The 17,761-nt window shown below is 41.2% G+C and overlaps 2 protein-coding genes across 2 annotated transcripts; one reads left to right on the plus strand and one right to left on the minus strand.

Annotated features, from left to right (window-relative positions):
- Positions 1 to 2,500: 2,500 nt before the first annotated feature.
- mfsd11 (major facilitator superfamily domain containing 11) lies at positions 2,501 to 12,840 on the minus strand. Its single transcript, XM_083897117.1, has 14 exons — positions 12,699 to 12,840; positions 11,444 to 11,606; positions 10,928 to 10,983; positions 10,485 to 10,592; positions 10,305 to 10,384; positions 9,600 to 9,696; positions 9,386 to 9,444; positions 9,088 to 9,244; positions 7,694 to 7,737; positions 7,407 to 7,472; positions 6,436 to 6,561; positions 6,173 to 6,347; positions 5,485 to 5,620; positions 2,501 to 3,828 (listed from the first exon to the last, which is right to left on the minus strand). Exons 2-14 carry the CDS (start codon positions 11,537 to 11,539, stop codon positions 3,667 to 3,669), a joined length of 1,362 nt encoding a protein of 453 aa, XP_083753243.1. The 5' UTR covers positions 11,540 to 11,606; positions 12,699 to 12,840; the 3' UTR covers positions 2,501 to 3,666.
- Positions 12,841 to 13,934: 1,094 nt separating this feature from the next.
- Positions 13,935 to 16,048, plus strand: LOC310933357 (eukaryotic translation initiation factor 1b-like). The gene is made up of 4 exons (XM_083896829.1): positions 13,935 to 14,134; positions 15,112 to 15,257; positions 15,431 to 15,532; positions 15,620 to 16,048. Exons 1-4 carry the CDS (start codon positions 13,993 to 13,995, stop codon positions 15,662 to 15,664), a joined length of 435 nt encoding a protein of 144 aa, XP_083752955.1. The 5' UTR covers positions 13,935 to 13,992; the 3' UTR covers positions 15,665 to 16,048.
- The last annotated feature ends 1,713 nt before the right edge of the window (positions 16,049 to 17,761 follow it).

A 17,761-nucleotide genomic window follows, 5' to 3' on the forward strand; every position in this document is an offset into this window, starting at 1 on the left:
ACACACACACACACAGAGAGACACACACACACACACAGATAAACACACAAACACACACACAGAGAGACACACACACACACACACACACACACACACCCCACCCACACACACACACACACACACGCACACACCTACACACACACAGAGAGACACACACACACACACAGACGCACACAGACACACACACAGATAAACACACAAACACACACACAGAGAGACACACACACACACACACACACACACACACACACCCCCCCCCCACACACACACACAGAGACACACACACACACACACGCACACACCTACACACACAGAGAGACACACACACACACACAGATGCACACACACAGACACACCCCCACACACACGCACACAGAGACACACCCACACACACACCCCCCACCCACACACACACACAGAGACACACACACACACACACGCACACACCTACACACACACAGAGAGACACACAAACACACACACACACACAGAGAGACACACACACACACACACACACACACACACACACAGAGACACACACACACACACCTACACACACACAGAGAGACACACACACACACACAGAGAGACACACCCACACACACAGAGACACACACACCCCCACAGAGACACACACACACACACACACACACACACACACACACACAGACAAAATGGCTGCCACAGAGACACAAAGCAACAAAAACTGATTTTAGCCGCTGAACGTCTATGTCTTTGTCTCTCTTTAAAACACTCACTCTCCCACACCAAAGTCCCAGGAGCTGCTGCTCCACTGCTGCCTCGTGTGGTCACCTTGTGTCACTGCGCTCAATCAAACACTGAAGAAACAGAAGACATTTGAACTCAGTGATGGAGGCAGCAGTGACACAGAGTGACCACACGAGGCAGCAGAGGAGCAGCAGCTCCTGAACATTGAACTCCTGGACTTTGGTGTGGGAGAGTGAGTGCTTCACAAACGTCAGTTTCTGGCTGGTTCTCAGCAGCAGGGGGCGCTCAAGTGTTATGGAGTGAAGGAGCGGCTGCTCTCACCTCAGACACGCCGTCCTCGCAGCTCTGGAGGCGGGAGCAGAGCTCCGAGTCTCCGCCTGTCCGCTCCCGGAGCTCAGAGCCGGGCTGAGCCTCCTCCTGCAGCGGTGGAGCGGTGACACCCGGCCCTGCGGCCCCGGGCAGAGACGCCCTCCACCGGACCTTCACATCCCGGAGCCCGAGCCGCCTCAGCACGGCGACGAGCAGCGCGTGCAGGGCGCTGAAGTTGACGGTGCCCGCCTGAGGTGTCCCGATGGATAAATCCAACAGCTCCATCAGCGTCAGCGCGCTCTCCTCAGACATGTTACTCTGTTACTCTGTTACTCTGTTACTCCGTTACTTTGTTACTTTGTGGAAAGTTTCACTGAGAGTTTCTCTGAGCGCGCGCAGATGACGTTTTCTTCTTCTTCCTGTGATGAAATGAACGTTTTCTGAAGCAGAACAGAAATATGAATGAATGTCGTTATTAGTGACCGGCGGCGTCTCACCTGACCGGAGCTTTAACACACACACACACAAACACACACAGCGGCATCACGCCGCACACACTCACTCACCGGAAACGCATTTACATTCCCTTCAAAATAAAAGATAATAAAAAAAAAAAAACCTTCACACGGTCTAATAAAAAGCTCCTTAAAGTGATACTTGAGTAAAAGTACAAGTATACGAATTTTACTGCAAGTATCCAAAGTGGTGTACTGCAAACGTTCCTGTTGTTCAGTGAAATAAAGAGTGTGTTTTTAAGGAGAAGCTTCCGTTTCAGACTCCGTTCACAAACCAAAGTTTCACTGTTGTTAATGTAAACAGGAGAAAACCAGGCCTTTTATTTCAGTATCGCATAAACATCGATGACATCTATTATAATGTGTCGATCATCACTGAGGGGAAATAAAGATCAATTCACAATAATCAGGGCTTTTACTTTTAACTTCTACAGGAAGTGGTATGCTGTGAATGTGTCCTGCTTGGAGAAACACTGGTTTCCCGTCGGTTGCTCGGCAACATGAAGCCTGAGCGACGCCTGTTGTTCACAGAGCGAGAGAAACACTCTGATTTACTGGAACTTTAACAAAGTGTTTGAGTGAAACTACACAAACTTTACTTGACTGACTTCATTCATCCCACACTGTTACAGAAGAGGTCAAAGGTCGGAGCGTGGAGTGACCACTGTGTGGCGCTAGAGAGAGCGCAAGAGTCTACCAGTGATTTGTTACACAGGACCAGAGTCTGTGAAGGTATACTTACTGTTCCCAGTAGGTGGCGCAGTGACTGGCTCGCAGCTTTATTGTCGTTACTGTGTGCTGGTTGGGGGGTGGAGCCTGTTTGTCTGGGCGGAGCACCAATCAGAGCCTTTAAAAGTAGATTTGCCTTTAAAAAGTGGAGGTTAAAGGTCACGTTAAAGGGAAGAGCAGAGTCGGGGGTCGGGGTCATCGAGTCGCTGCTCAGCAAATCTTCAAAACACCATTTTTATTGATCATAAAAAAAAAAACAATCATGTTTCTAAATCACTACATTCAAGTATAAAATCAAACAAGCAAGTTCCCTTATTTAGCCCCGAGATCGTCCACGTCCACAGAGACAAAACAACGGCCTCGCGATTCACACGGCGCGTTAGCGTTAGCGTCAGTTTGATGGAGCCGAGGTCGTGGTCAGACTGAGACAGAATGATTTATTGTCCGTGTACATCTGAGTCTCTGGAGAAGAGAATCTTATTCGTCTGCGTAACTGCTCTTCACCCAAAACACGTAATCACAACGCGGCGTCGTAGTTTCTGCTCCAGCAGAAAGACCCAGAATACCAAGCAGCTGAAAGCGTTATCGCCACCTGGTGTCCAGGACGAGAGCTCGGTGACGTCACGTGTTTCACTCACTGTCTCTCCACGACGTTTGTTATGAAGAAGAAGAAGAAGACGTGAATCTGAGTTTCTCCTCTTTGTTTTCATCGTCCATCGACGAGAAGCAAAGAAAACAGAAACTCTTCCCTTTAAAGAAAGTGAGAAAACTCTGAAAACCGAGGTATTTTATGAGAAACAGATGAACCTCCTCCAGAGAAAAGTGCTGGATTAGGTCATGATTAATCTTTCACCGTCACACACAGGATCATTTTCTAGATTTTGATGATTATAAGTAAAAGTGAACGCACCGAGACCTCGTTCAGATCTGGTCCTCGCGTCTGATTGGAACGATGTTTGCTGATTGTTCTTTATGTTTTTAGACGGAACATTAGTGTTCTTCTTCCCTTTAAAGTTCAGGTCTGAGGTTTAAGCTAACGTCCTCCAATTCACTGTCTGCGAGTACAAACTGTAATACTGCCCTCTGAACAGCAGAGGGCAGTATTACAGCGAGGACACGGGCAGGTCTGAACGAGGTCGTGGTCATTAAAGAGGAGAATATCTTGGAATATCGTGGAATATCGTAGTGTTCCAGAGCGACCAGCTCTGTGGAAACAGGAATATCAGTGTCAGTTTGTTAGCAGAGCTGGAATACCTTCATCCTCCTTCATCCTCCTTCATCTTCCTTCATCCTCCTTCATCCTCCTCCGTCTGCAGGTTTTTCTGGAGTGAAAAACTTCTTCTCCTCTTTCGTTTCTTCCAGCCACCGCTCCAGCCGTCGTTCCTCAGATGGTGCCGTATTCCGATTCCCGCCTGTTGGACTCGGCCAGAGTCTCGGCCACGAAGAAGGACATGGAGCCCAGGAAACCCGAGAGGACGAGGATGAGCAGCTGCCAGTGCAGCAGCAGGAAGTTACTGTAGCAGAAGGCGATGGCGGCCGCCACGCACTGCAGCGGGAGGAAGAAGAAGAAGAAGAACAACAACAACGTCAACACGCGTCAGTAAAGCCGTCCCACACAGACTGTAATGACGTAATCTACCATTTTGAAGAGTAAAAAGTAGAAAGGAAGTAGCCACCAGGGGGCGACTACACTGCTTGAATCGACGGTGAACGTTTTCCTGACGAGTTCAAGGTCTCGACCTGGAGTTTCAGCTTCACGACAACATAACGTCACTTTTTCTAAGATTAATAACTTCAAAGAAAACAAACACCTGTATTTTATTTTGAAAGAATAACTACATGAATTGAAGATATCAAGAAAATGTGTATTTTATTTTGAAAGAATAACCACGTGAATTGACGATAACAAGAAAATGTGTATTTTATTTTGAAAGAATAACCACGTGAACTGAAGATAACAAGAAAATGTGTATTTTATTTTGAAAGAATAACCACGTGAATTGACGATAACATAAAAATGTGTATTTTATTTTGAAAGAATAACCATGTGAATTGACGATAACATAAAAATGTGTATTTTATTTTGAAAGAATGACTACGTAAACTAAAGCTAACAAGAAAGTGTGCATTTTATTTTGAAATAATTATTACGTAAACTAAAGCTAACAAGAAAGTGTGCATTTTATTTTGAAAGAACTACTTAAACTAAAGCTAACACGAAAATGTGTATTTTATTTTGAAAGAATAACCACGTGAACTGAAGAAAACAAGATAATGTGTATTTTATTTTGAAAGAATGACTACGTAAACTAAAGCTAACAAGAAAGTGTGCATTTTATTTTGAAAGAATGACTACAAACTAAAGCTAACAAGAAAGTGTGCATTTTATTTTGAAAGAATAACTACTTAAACTAAAGATAACAAGAAAATGTGTATTTTATTTTGAAAGAATAACCACGTGAACTGAAGATATCAAGAAAATGTGTATTTTATTTTGGAAGAATAACCACGTGAATTGATGATAACAAGAAAATGTGTATTTTATTTTGAAAGAATAACCACGTGAACTGAAGATAACAAGAAAATGTGTATTTTATTTTGAAAGAATAACCATGTGAATTGACGATAACATAAAAATGTGTATTTTATTTTGAAAGAATAACCATGTGAATTGACGATAACATAAAAATGTGTATTTTATTTTGAAAGAATGACTACGTAAACTAAAGCTAACAAGAAAGTGTGCATTTTATTTTGAAATAATTATTACGTAAACTAAAGCTAACAAGTGTGCATTTTATTTTGAAAGAACTACTTAAACTAAAGCCAACACAAAAATGTGTATTTTATTTTGAAAGAATAACCACGTGAACTGAAGAAAACAAGATAATGTGTATTTTATTTTGAAAGAATGACTACGTAAACTAAAGCTAACAAGAAAGTGTGCATTTTATTTTGAAAGAATAACTACTTAAACTAAAGATAACAAGAAAATGTGTATTTTATTTTGAAAGAATAACTACGTAAACTAAGGATAACAAGAAAATGTGTATTTTATTTTGAAAAAATAACTACTAAAACTAAGGATAAAAAAAAAAATCATGTAAGACCAGAGACTAAATATCACATGATGTTATTTTAAAGACTTTGACAGGAAGTAGTCACAGAACCGATGAACGTGAGGTGTATACGTTTTAATCACCTGGATGAACTTGAAGGCGGCGAAGGCGGGGGCGCTCCTGTCAGGGAACATGAAGCCCACGATGCTCATGAGCTGAGTGTTGAAGCAGCTGTCGCCAAACCCAAGCAGGAAGCTGCAGAGCATCGCCACGGCAACGCTGAGCCGCACACACACACACACACACACACAGACACAACAGGAAGTCAACCATGAGGAAGAGATGGCCGTCACCAAAATAAAATCAACGTTTCTGATCATGTTAGCATTGAGCAGTTAGTGCGGCCACATGGGTCGTGAAGACAAAATGGCTGCCAACAAGGACGTCAGGAAAAAGGGATTTAAGCCACTTCACAACAGGAAAGGGAAGTTTGTAAAGCACTCACTCTAATACACCAAAGTCCAGAGAGCGTTGTTGATCCACTGCTGCCTCCATCACTAAGTTCAAACCTCTTATTTTGTCACTTCAGACCTCAGTGACACAAAGTGACCACAAGAGGCAGCAGAGGACCAGCAGCTCCTGTGCTTTTCTCTCTAGACTTTGGTGTGGGAGAGTGAGTGGTTTACAAACTTCACTTTCCTGTTGTCAAAGTCTGTCTCACAGTGAAGATAAAGACGTGAACAGAAGGTAGATTTCATGAGCTGTGTGCTTTGTTAAGTGGCTAAAATCTGCTAAAGGCTGGTTCTCAGCAGCAGGGGGCGCTCTCTTTACCTCGGGGTGATGTAGGCCTGCAGCTCGGTGCCGGCCTCTGGAGCCAGCGGCGCGTCGCTGGCAATGTTCAGGAAGATCAGGTAAAAGGCGACATAGTGAGTGATGAGGCCCAGCAGAACCACGGGGTTCCTCCCAAACCTGGAGCTTCTGTTCAGCATCCCAAATATGCCCCCTCCTGGTCAGAGAGAGGAGGACGGAACAGTCTGTGGATCAAACCACTCAGGTCGTTTCCCCCGTGACAAACGTCAGCTCACAGGACTCACCCAAGATCTCGCCGACGCCGATGAAAATCCCAGAGATGCCGATCAGACTCTTGGCGTCTTTGCCGAAGCCCGTCATGGCGCCGACACACGTGCCGTACACGCCGCTGTAGAAGGTCAGCTCCAGACCTGACGTAGCGACAACAAAGACAAACGGCATCAGTAACATGTGCTTTCACACACACACCACACACACACACACACACACACATTCTTGTACTTGCTAAATACTGAGGACCGGGTTGCTGACAAAGTGAAGACCAGCATTTTCAACTTCATAAATCAATACAATTACAAATATCTACTTCATGAATGACAAAGAACTACTGGTTGCAGTACCATAAAATGTCTGTAGGTGGAGCCCCAGAGCAAGAAGGGCTGGAAAACTTTTTTTTTTGGTCCATAATTGAGTATAGCATGCTAGCAAACTTTTTCGATTCTTTATTTTTTTTAATTTTTTGTCCAAAATTTGACAAAAACGTCATACTATAGTCATCCAAAAAAATTTGAAACAATTTGAAAAAAAATGTGAAATTTCTTTTTGAAAAAAAAAAGAAACATTTTTTAGAAAATCTTTTTTGAAAAAAAATATTGAAAAAAAAAATGTGAAAAACTTTTTTGAAAAAAAAAAGTGAAAAACGTTTTTGAAAAAAAAAGTGAAAAACGTTTTTGAAAAAAAAAGTGAAAAACGTTTTTGAAAAAAAAAGTGAAAAACGTTTTTGAAAATAAAAAGTGAAAAACGTTTTTTTAAATTTTTTTGTTGACAAATTGAGTATAGCATGTTATAGCAATCTAAGGAAGTGATTTCAATGAATACAAAGTGAGGACCGGCCAAAATGTCCTCACTCCGTAAAAATGACCTCACTTTGTTGGTTAAAAACCCTCACTGGTCCTCAGTATGCCACAAGTACAGGAACAAACACACACACACACACACACACACACACACACACACACACACAGGCTCCGCCCACCTGAGTAAGCCAATGGGACGCTCAGCAGCAGCATTTCTTTGGTGACAAATATTTTACACGCTTGAACTGGAAAACAAACAAAGAGTTAATCACCACGTTGACACAAATGCTTCCTGTGATGGAATCCCACCACCAGAGGGCAGTGTAAGGGTGAGCTATGTTTTAAGGTGACAGTCGTCTCCTCCAGGTGACGCTGCTTATTACAGAGGTCGTTTCCTGCCAACATGGCGGCGTAAACAAACAGGAGTCATGTGACGTGTGCAGTGACAGCAGTGACTGAAACTTACTGAACGCGTCCAGAGCTTGTGAGCAGAGGCTGGAGCGAGGAGAGCTGTGGGAGAAGAACAACCGATGATGACGACGACGACGACGACAACAACAACAACAACAACAAACGATAAACTTTCACTCGGCCCTGAACTGGACTCTGTTGCCGTGGCGACTGTGTCGCAGTGATATGAAGGAGAAACACAGGATAAGGACGGTCAGAGGTTCTTCATCGTTCCAGAGCTGCTGTGGGTTCCATTCGTCTTTTTAAAAAACATCTACACTCTGGAAATCTTGACTTTAAAAATGTCCAAAAGGCGAAAGACGTCTGCAGACAGACTAATACTGAAGTTACCATACGATATTATCCCGATACGATATTATCCCGATACGATATTATCCCGATACGATATTATCCTGATACGATATTATCCCGATACTCAAGTCATAATACGATATTATCCCAATATTTAAGTCACAATACTATATTATCATGATACAATATTAACCTGATACTTAAGTGACAATACGATATTATCATGATACGATAATTTCACAATATTTAAGTCACAATACGATATTATCATGATACAGTATTATCATGATATTTAAGTCACAATACGATATTGTCATGATACGATATTGTCACAATATTTAAGTCACAATACGATATTATTACGATATTAAATTCGCGATACAATATTATCATGATACTTAAGTCTCAATATGAAATTATAACGATATTTAAGTGACAATATGATATCATGATACGATATGATCACAAAATTTAAGTCACAATACGATATTATCATGATATGATATCACGATTCGATATTATCACGATACGATATTATCACGATACGATATTATCACGATACTCAAGTCACAATACGATATTATCACATATTTAAGCCACAATACGATATTATCATGATATTTAAGTGAAAATACGATATTATCATGATACGATATTTTCACAATATTTAAGTCACAGTACGATATTATCATGATAGGATATTATCACAATACAATATCATGATATTTAAGTCACGATATGATATTATTACGATATTTAATTTGCGATACGTTATTATCATGATGCTTAAGTCACAATACGATATTTACACGATATTTAAGTGACAATATGATATCATGATACGATATGATCACAATATTTAAGTCATACTACGATATTATCAAATACTATTGGTGAAATCTCATCACACAAGAGGTGAGAGTGAGCACCATCTAGTGGACCGAAACTGATTTTTTTGATGCTTATCGACAAAAACTTCAATGTTCATCGATACTTCTCAAAAGTGAAATAATATCGCCACGTAAAATATTGCAATATTTCCCCGTACAGTGGAAACAGTGTCATGGCTACAGTCGCGGTCAAAGGCGGTGAACTCACCTGACGGTGGAACTCTCCGCAAACTCCGCCTCCAACAGCGACTCGGACACGTCGGAGGACGAAGACTCTGGTTCAGGATTCCTGATCAGGAAGAAGAGGAAGCAACCGACCAGACTGATGACAGTGAGGGAGATGAAGACGGTACGACGATCTTTGTCTGCAACAAACCACCACAGACGTTCTCACGAGTTCTCATGTGTTCTCATGTCCGTTCTCACGTGTTCTCATGTCTGTTCTCATGTGTTCTCATGTCCGTTCTCACGTGTTCTCATGTATGTTCTCACACTCACACAATTACCTGTGATATGAACGTGTCCGTGCCAAGCAAAGTATATGTAGAGGTTTCCAAACAACTGGCTGCAGAGAAATAAAAAGAATTGGGTTATTAAGTGACGACTGCAATAATCATTAAAACTATTCTGTTCATTGACTTTAAACCAGTTTCTTTGAATTTTCAGCTTCTTAAAAAGAACCAAGTGTGACTTTAATGATCCGACTGTGAACAAACTCACCTGAACTGAAGCAGAGCCCAGAATATGCCACTGTTTCTGCCGATGGTGTCGTTGGTGGAGTTGATGGTGAGAACGTTTCCCTGAGCCGTCCACAGAACTGCACAACAAACACACAAACGCACATAAACAGACACACAAACACATCAACAGACACATAAACACACAAACACACAAACAGACATAAACAGACACATAAACACATAAACCAACACAAAAACACACACACAGACAAACAGACACACACAAACACAAAAACAGACACACAAACACATAAACAAACACATAAACAGACACACAAACAGACACACAGACACAAACACAGACACACAAACAGACCACCAACAAACACACACATTAACAGACATAAACACACACACAAAAACACACACACACAAATAGACAAACACAAACAAAAACAAACACAAAGACCGCCAACAAACACACAAACAGACACACACACAAACAGACAAACAGACAAACAAACAAACAAACACACACACACAAATCTGGGCTAAACCACTGTACACGTGCTCCTGACAGATATATAGTGACTTGGGTCAGTGATGAGCTGATACAACAAGCGTCACAGTGTGATGTATGTGGACGGTTTATTTCTAATCTAATTATAATCATGTAAAGTTTGTGTTAAAACTACGTTCTGTGACGGCAGAAAATCACCGATCACGACAAACAAAGTGATGTTACCCGCTGCTCCGACTCCGACTAGAACAGACGCCGTATAGAAGCTCCAGGTGTACGGGTAAATGAACATGGCGATGTAAGCGCTGCAGAACAAACAACAACACAAAGACGCGTTAGGAGGTTAGGTTTCAGCGTGAAAACAGCGTGAAAACAGCGTAGTCTTGAGAGTCAGTGTGGGTTTACCTGTACAACAGACCACTGAAGAACATAGACAGCTGTGGTCCAACGATGGCCACCACTGAAGGAGCCAGGAGGTTAGAAGCTGAGAGGACTCCATAGATGATTGACATGCTGATCAACACAAAGACAGCACATAAACATATGCATTCATATGAGTATGTAAATATATACACATATATATATATACACATATATACATACATATATATACATATATATGTATACACACAGTACACGTTTGTTCACGTTCTGGCCTCAATGTTGGATATTCACGAATAAAGTGTTGATTTTAAGGTTTTGTTTATATCTTGAGTGTAAAACAGTGTTAAAACGTTCTTTCTCACTGTATGTGTGTGTGTGTGTGTGTGTGTGTGTGTGTGTGTGTGTGTGTGTGTGTGTGTGTGTGTGTGTGTGTGCGTGTGTGTGTGTGTGTGTGTGTGTGTGACCTGGTGTAGCCGCTGCCGTGGAACTCTGTGCTGTTGAAGCTCTTGATCACAGTTTGCTACAAAGACACAGACGGAGGTGAGACTGTTAGTGACTCAGTGTCTCAGTGTCGCTTCTCTGGACTCAGGACGAGTAAATACACTGTAAAATAGACTATAAATACACTGTAAATACACAGTACTCTTTAAATGCATTGTAAATGCACTAAATACTCCGTAAATGCTCTGTAAGTACACTGTGAATGCACAATAAATACTCTGTAAATAGACTGTAATACTCTGTAAATGCACTGTAAATACACTGTAAGTACACTAAATACACAGTATGCACTGTAAATACACTAAATACTCTGTAAATAAACTGTAAATACACTTAAATACACTTAAATACACTGTAAACACACTGTAAATACACTAAATACACTAAATACACAGTAAATGCACAGTAAATACTTCTGGGGCCGATAACAGAAGATCTGTGTGTGTGTGTGTGTGTGTGTGTGTGTGTGTCTGACCCACCTCGATGTTGCCACATGTTTGAAAAGCAGTGAACATAAACATGAAGCTGAAGCCGAGGATGAGGATGTTCAGCAGCTTCTTCCTCTCTGGAGTCATGTTGGAGGATATTCTTAAACGACTGGAGGATAAAAAACAAAAACAGCTACAGGAGAGCAGTGCACATCTGAAAGAAGAGGAAACACATGGGACAAGTGTGTCACGTCCAAAAATTACACAAATACATTCTCCTCCAAACATCTGTGAATTGTGTCGACTCATCGATTCATCCTGATGTCGACGATTTGAAGGTTAAAGACAGAGTGACAACAAACTGACGCCGTGCTCACCAACATACAGTCCAAGCCATTTATTTTGAAGTGCCACAAGGGGGAGCTGCATCTCACCAGTCAATCTTCACTTTAAAATATCGTTTTCACATCAGAGAGCGACGCAGCGTCACTCCTGAGTTTGACCGCGTTCCAGATGAGAAGTCACACAAAAAAACACACACATGCAAATGTAATCCGTATCGGTCAGTATCGTTATCGGCCCGATACCGGTCAGAACCAGTGGATCGGATATTCGACTGATAAAAATAATAAAATAATAATGAGAAAATAAACATTTTCATGAGTGATGAAACTGTCAATTATTTTCTGGCTGAATTTAGTTTTAATGATCAGTCAAACGTGGAAATGATGACGTTCCCAAATGTCTTTGTTTTTGTCAAAAACTAAAATGATTCAGTTTGAATGATTTCTTTGTTTTAAGGAGCAAAGAAACACAAACATATTCACATTTAAGAAGCTGAAAAATGACAGAAACGTGAGAATATTCACATTTAAGAAGCTGAAAAATGACAGAAACATGAAAATATTCACATTTAAGAAGCTGAAAAATGACAGAAACATGAAAATATTCACATTTAAGAAGCTGAAAAATGAGAACGCGTCTAAACCCAAATAATCGATATTTATAATCAGTGATTAATAATCGATTAATCGTTGTAGCCATGACGTCATCGCATATCAAAGGAGCAGAACCAGGAACTAAAAGTTAAACTTGCCTGCCTTAGAATTATTATGCATTATTTGTCGAATTACAACTTTAATGAAGACATAATATCGTTGTTTTATCATCACTAACGCCGTGATGAGTGTTAAAAAAGAGACATTTTGTCATTAAAAGCTAAAGTTATATATGAACGGGTGAAGAGGAAGTGACTCATGTGAGCGATGTGTCTGTTTTTTAATGTCGACAAAAATAAACAACTCACCGGAATGTCTGCCGCCGTGTAGCTTAGCTTAGTTTAGCTTAGCTTAGCTGCTGCTCACTGGCTTTTCATCAGCGTCGTTAGCTGTTAGCCGTTAGCTCACTTTAAATAACACACTGGTGTGTTTGCTTCGCGTGAACCGGGTCATTCGCAGCTGAACGTTGTCAACACAAAGTACCGGGAGGAACAACCGGAGGCAAACTCTGCAGTCACGTGAAAGAGTCAGCTGACCACTTCTTCTTCTTCTCTTTGTTTTTGAGTTTACTTGCGATTCGGTGCATTACCGCCACCATCTGGTATGGAGTGTGGTCCAAATGTAAGCAATTCTATGACTGCAAAAAAACACATAATATGTATTATATACATATATACACAGATAGGTATAAGGATATATATATAAGTAATACATACTAATAAGTGTATATATACAAAAAAAAGTGAAAAACAACTTATATAATTTATATGTAACTATATAACTTCCATCCCAATCTATATCCTCTCAATCAACTTTGTAGTTTTTAGACATGGTCACTCGGGTTCTTTTGTAAAAATGACAGAAACGTGAAAATATTCACATTTAAGAAGCTGAAAAAGGACAGAAACACGAAAATATTCACATTTAAGAAGCTGAAAAATGACAGAAACTTGAAAATATTCACATTTAAAACCCAAATAATCGATTATTAAAACAGTTGATGATTAATTTAGTCATTGATTAATAATCGATGAATCGTTGTAGCCATGACGTCATCACATATCAAACGAGCAGAACCAGGAAGTAAAGTTAAAGTTGGCCTGCCTTAGAATTCCTATGCATTATTTGTCGAATTACAACGTTAAGTAAGACATAATATCGTTGTTTTATCACTGACACCGTGAGGATTGTTCGTGATTAACTCAATAGGTTAAGTAATGACAGATTAATCGATGGTGAAAACAAGGTTAGCTGGAGCTCTGGTGTGTTTGTGTATTTAGCGACAGCTGCTGAAAGCCGTTCATAAAAACGTAATGAATGTGTATGTTTGTCTTCCAGTTTGTCGCTAATCCTCTACACTTCAGTCATGTGTTATTTTTCGTGGATTAAATGACATCAGACTGTAAATAAACCGAATCGTCAAAACGCTACGACTGTTTTGTTTCTCCTTCTTTTGCATCAAAGGATTCTGGGTAATTTTCCTGCTGCGAAAATGCCTATGATCTGTGGTGACGTCACTTTCGGGGTGGGGCTATAAAGGCTTGTTTTTCAGCCGGACAAGATCGTCGGTCTCCATTTTGTGAAAAGCAGTGAAAGAAGCACATGAATCCTAGCAATTCCCCGTCAATCAGCAAGAAGCTTCAAGACACCGAGCAGTCGACGGACGAATCCGCGGACAAAGTTGATATCGGAAAGGAAAGCAAAACAAATCGTATGTCCCGTATCGAGAACCTCAAATCTTATGGTGAGTCGTTTCTTTTATCCGCCGGAGACGAGGTGAGGTGGGGGAAGGGCGAGATCGACTCAGAGACTAGTGTGTGGTGGTTTTCTTGACATTTAACACGATGTCCGAACGTCTACGTGTCGATTGTAGCGCAAACGCACTAGCGATGTATTAATATAACCTGGATGGATCCTAAACGTCGGTTTTATAAAGAATCCCCGGCCTTCTTTGGTGACACAACGGCCGCCATTTTAGGCCTTCTCTCCGCTGCGACGCGTTAGCTTATTCTCTAAAGTGCAGCTGCTAGAAACGCCACTGCGATCATAATCTAACACCGTTTTCTCCGCTAGGCCGTGGTGGAGTTTTGGGTCGGTTTCAGACGTGTTCGTCTTGAGAAGAGTTACTGGACATTTTTGTGGTTTAAATACGATTACAGTGACGCTGTTGGCCTGTTTTTAAAGGTTAGCGTTAATCGATGGCTAGCTGCCAGGCGTCACTAAGCTGTTTACGCGTATTTTTAGCACGGACCTCTGCGCAGTCGGTCTGAAATCTGAGTTTCCACGATCTCGGAGAGCATCCACGCGTAAACACGTTCCGCAGGTTTGTTTGGCAGCGTCGACCTCGGGAAACAAAGGGGGTTTCAAACGGATTGGTTGAGTCGAAGTCTCAGGGCGAAAACGACGGACGCTGCGGCCTCCTGACGTAAGCTCGTTAAAGCCCCGTTCTCCCATGAAACCTAGAACAGATATTACGTACGATTACCAAATTAGTAACTAACGATTATTTTACTAATCGTTCGATCTGTCCACTTTTTTCTCTGTTGGGTAAGAGTCTTGTGTTGTCCCAAATCCAAAATGACTCAATTTGAACGGTTTTATAGTCGATGCAAGTGATTGTTTGACATTCAGTAACTGTTTAACACCTAATGCTCTCTGCACAGGTGTAATGCACATTTTCTGAATTTGTCACTGATCTTCTTCTCCCCTCCCCCACTCCAGACCCCTTTGCTGATGCAAGTAAGGGTGATGCCGGGGACTACGTCCACATAAGAATCCAACAGCGGAACGGCAGGAAGACCCTCACCACTGTCCAGGGCATCTCTGATAGCTATGACAAGAAGAAGCTAGTCAAGGCTTTCAAGAAGGTATAGTCTCAGGGTGGAGTTTTGGTGTCTATTTAATATTTATAATTCATGTTTATTCTAGAGCAACTCGAATAACGGGGGGGATTTAGTACATGACTGGGCGTTTGCCGAGGACTGTAAATAAGAGAGCTGCAGGTTCACTGTGTCTGTAATTTGTTTTTATTTTCTAACAGAACTTTGCCTGCAACGGGACCATTATTGAGCACCCAGAGTATGGTGAAGTGATCCAGGTCCAGGGAGACCAGCGCAAGAACATCAGCCAGTTCATCACTACCGTAAGTGTCGTGGACCGGTGTTTGACGGGATTCTCGTCCCTTCTGAGGTGGTTTCCATTGACCGTCTTTGTTTTGTGTCTTCTACAGTGTGGTCTCATCCCGGAGGAGCATGTGAAAGTCCACGGCTTCTAGTAACTGCCCCGTCTCTCCTGAAAGGCCATTTAAATCCCATCCCCCCTCCTATGTGCTGCTGTTGCGCTTCCTCCCCCTCTCTCCCCCTGCAGCCCCACCAGCTCCTGTTAACACGTGAATTACCTCTGATAAACATGAGACTCTGTAACTCCACCCCCTTACACCACCACCAGGGGGCAGGCTTGCTCTCACAAAGACTCACCACTGCAGCTCCACACAACATCAGGGATGAGTGGTGATGACCCTCCCACACACTTCATCCCCTCCCCTCCTTGTTGATTTATTTTTTAATTTTTCTTTTTAGGCCTTGTGTCATAAAGGCACGGTTTCATGTAACTTTTGTTTTGTACTTCAAGGTGTTTCAATAAAGGATGAGTCTCCATATGTTGGAGTGGAGTGGTGTCATGGGGAGTGGGGGTAGGATGGGATCACAGCTGCTGGGACAGCCTTTCAGTCTCGATGCCAACATCCCATGGTTACAGAGAAGTTTTCACCACCCAAATTCAGACTGAATTTTTTTTTTTTTATTTTTTTTGCCATTGTAAGTTCATATGAACCCTCGAGAGCAGTGATTTCCAAAGACTGGGTGGGGACCCACAGAGGGGTTGGGAGTTTGTTTTAGTTCTTTTTTTTTTTTTTTTTGGGTTCCCAGACAAATATGCATCCTCTTAGTTGAGCATGTTTTAAAAGACATGCTTCAATGATGTAATTTACCCAACACTGCGTGGGTTTGATTCCAGTTCAAATGGAGATTAGGTGTTGCATTATGTACCAACATGTTCTTGTCACCATTGTTTGCCGTCTTTAAAGAGCGACTGCTCTAGAGCAAATGACATCGGAGTCCAGACATAGTGATGAACAAATAAACCAGTCTGAGGACGAGCAGCAGGTGAATAAACGGTACAATAACCTGCTTAATTTGTCATGTTGCATTAAAACAAGTCGACGCCTGTATTCTGTTAGTTCCACTGCAGTGATTGTAGTAAAACTGTGGATATAATTATAGAAGTTTTATTTAATGCCTGCTTCAGAAACTTGAGTAAACCAGTGTTTTGTTTTTTAATCTAATGCAATAGCAAGTTTAAATGCTGCAGAGGAGAATTAAAAGCCATGGCCACGCAACGAATTCAATAAAAGATCTGCAGTTGACAATACTGTCCTGTTTGGTTTTTAACAGTTTGACTTTGTCAAAACTGTCCAGGAGTGGATTTTTGTTTGTCTTCTTTCAAAGATGCATTTAATGAACACACAGCCACTTACCAACAGTCATGTCTAAGGCAGAGGAACCTGAACTGTCTTCAGAGCACAGCGTTCAGGACCGTTACCAGGTTTAACGAAATAAAACCAAAGGTGGCGTCTGTGAATCATCTTTACTTTGGTGCCTCAATGCAAACATGGTTTCAAACTCGTAACTTACACGAAAGCAGGGCTCTCAAATTCAAATGACCTGAGGGCCAATGCTCATCTATTGTGGTGAAGAGGGGGCCGGCCTAGAGGACAAAAAGTCACAATATTGTATCATGATATAACACAAATACTTAGTACTATTTATGATGCAACATATAACGTATTAATAACAAAAAAAGACATATATTTTAAATTACATAAATAATAGTGTGGACAACTGTCATTAAAATTTGTACCAGGAGCCGTTTCAGCTTCGCTGTGTATTTATATACGTAATATGTTGTATATGTTGTATATGTTACATTTAATAATGGGGTAATTATGACCAAATATCTTATTATTACTCTTATAAAAAGCATATATACTATCACCTCGCTGGCAGCTGAGCCTCAGCTACACTGTGTTTAAAAGACTGAGGTCGGGGGCCAAGTTTTCATTATAACATGAAATTAAGTGGGGGTGTGTGTGGCCCCCAGGTCGCCAGTTTGAGACCCCTGTACTAAAGTGTGTCAAGCTTAATTTTTTTTATTAAAAAAAATAATCCAATGACTCGATACAAATATTTTATTAAGATAAAATGGATGAAAATGGCACATAAGTATATAATCTAGTAGAGTAAATATATATATATATATATATGTATGTATATATCACCATCAACCTTGTTTCCTTACACTGTAAATACCATGT

The sequence above is a fragment of the Microchirus variegatus genome, assembly GCF_963457635.1.
Source record: "Microchirus variegatus genome assembly, chromosome: 10".
NCBI lineage: Eukaryota > Metazoa > Chordata > Actinopteri > Pleuronectiformes > Soleidae > Microchirus > Microchirus variegatus.

Bases quoted from the DNA above. Each gene is read 5' to 3' on its own strand.
- mfsd11 (XM_083897117.1), bottom strand. From the start codon at position 11,539: ATGACTCCAGAGAGGAAGAAGCTGCTGAACATCCTCATCCTCGGCTTC. The intron at 10,984-11,443 runs GTGGGTCAGACA...GTGTCTTTGTAG, and splicing joins AAACATGTGGCAACATCGAG to CAAACTGTGATCAAGAGCTT. The intron at 9,245-9,385 runs GTAATTGTGTGA...GGTTTGTTGCAG, and splicing joins CGGACACGTTCATATCACAG to ACAAAGATCGTCGTACCGTC.
- LOC310933357 (XM_083896829.1), top strand. From the start codon at position 13,993: ATGAATCCTAGCAATTCCCCGTCAATCAGCAAGAAGCTTCAAGACACC. The intron at 14,135-15,111 runs GTGAGTCGTTTC...CCCCCACTCCAG, and splicing joins CGAGAACCTCAAATCTTATG to ACCCCTTTGCTGATGCAAGT. The intron at 15,533-15,619 runs GTAAGTGTCGTG...TGTCTTCTACAG, and splicing joins TCAGCCAGTTCATCACTACC to TGTGGTCTCATCCCGGAGGA.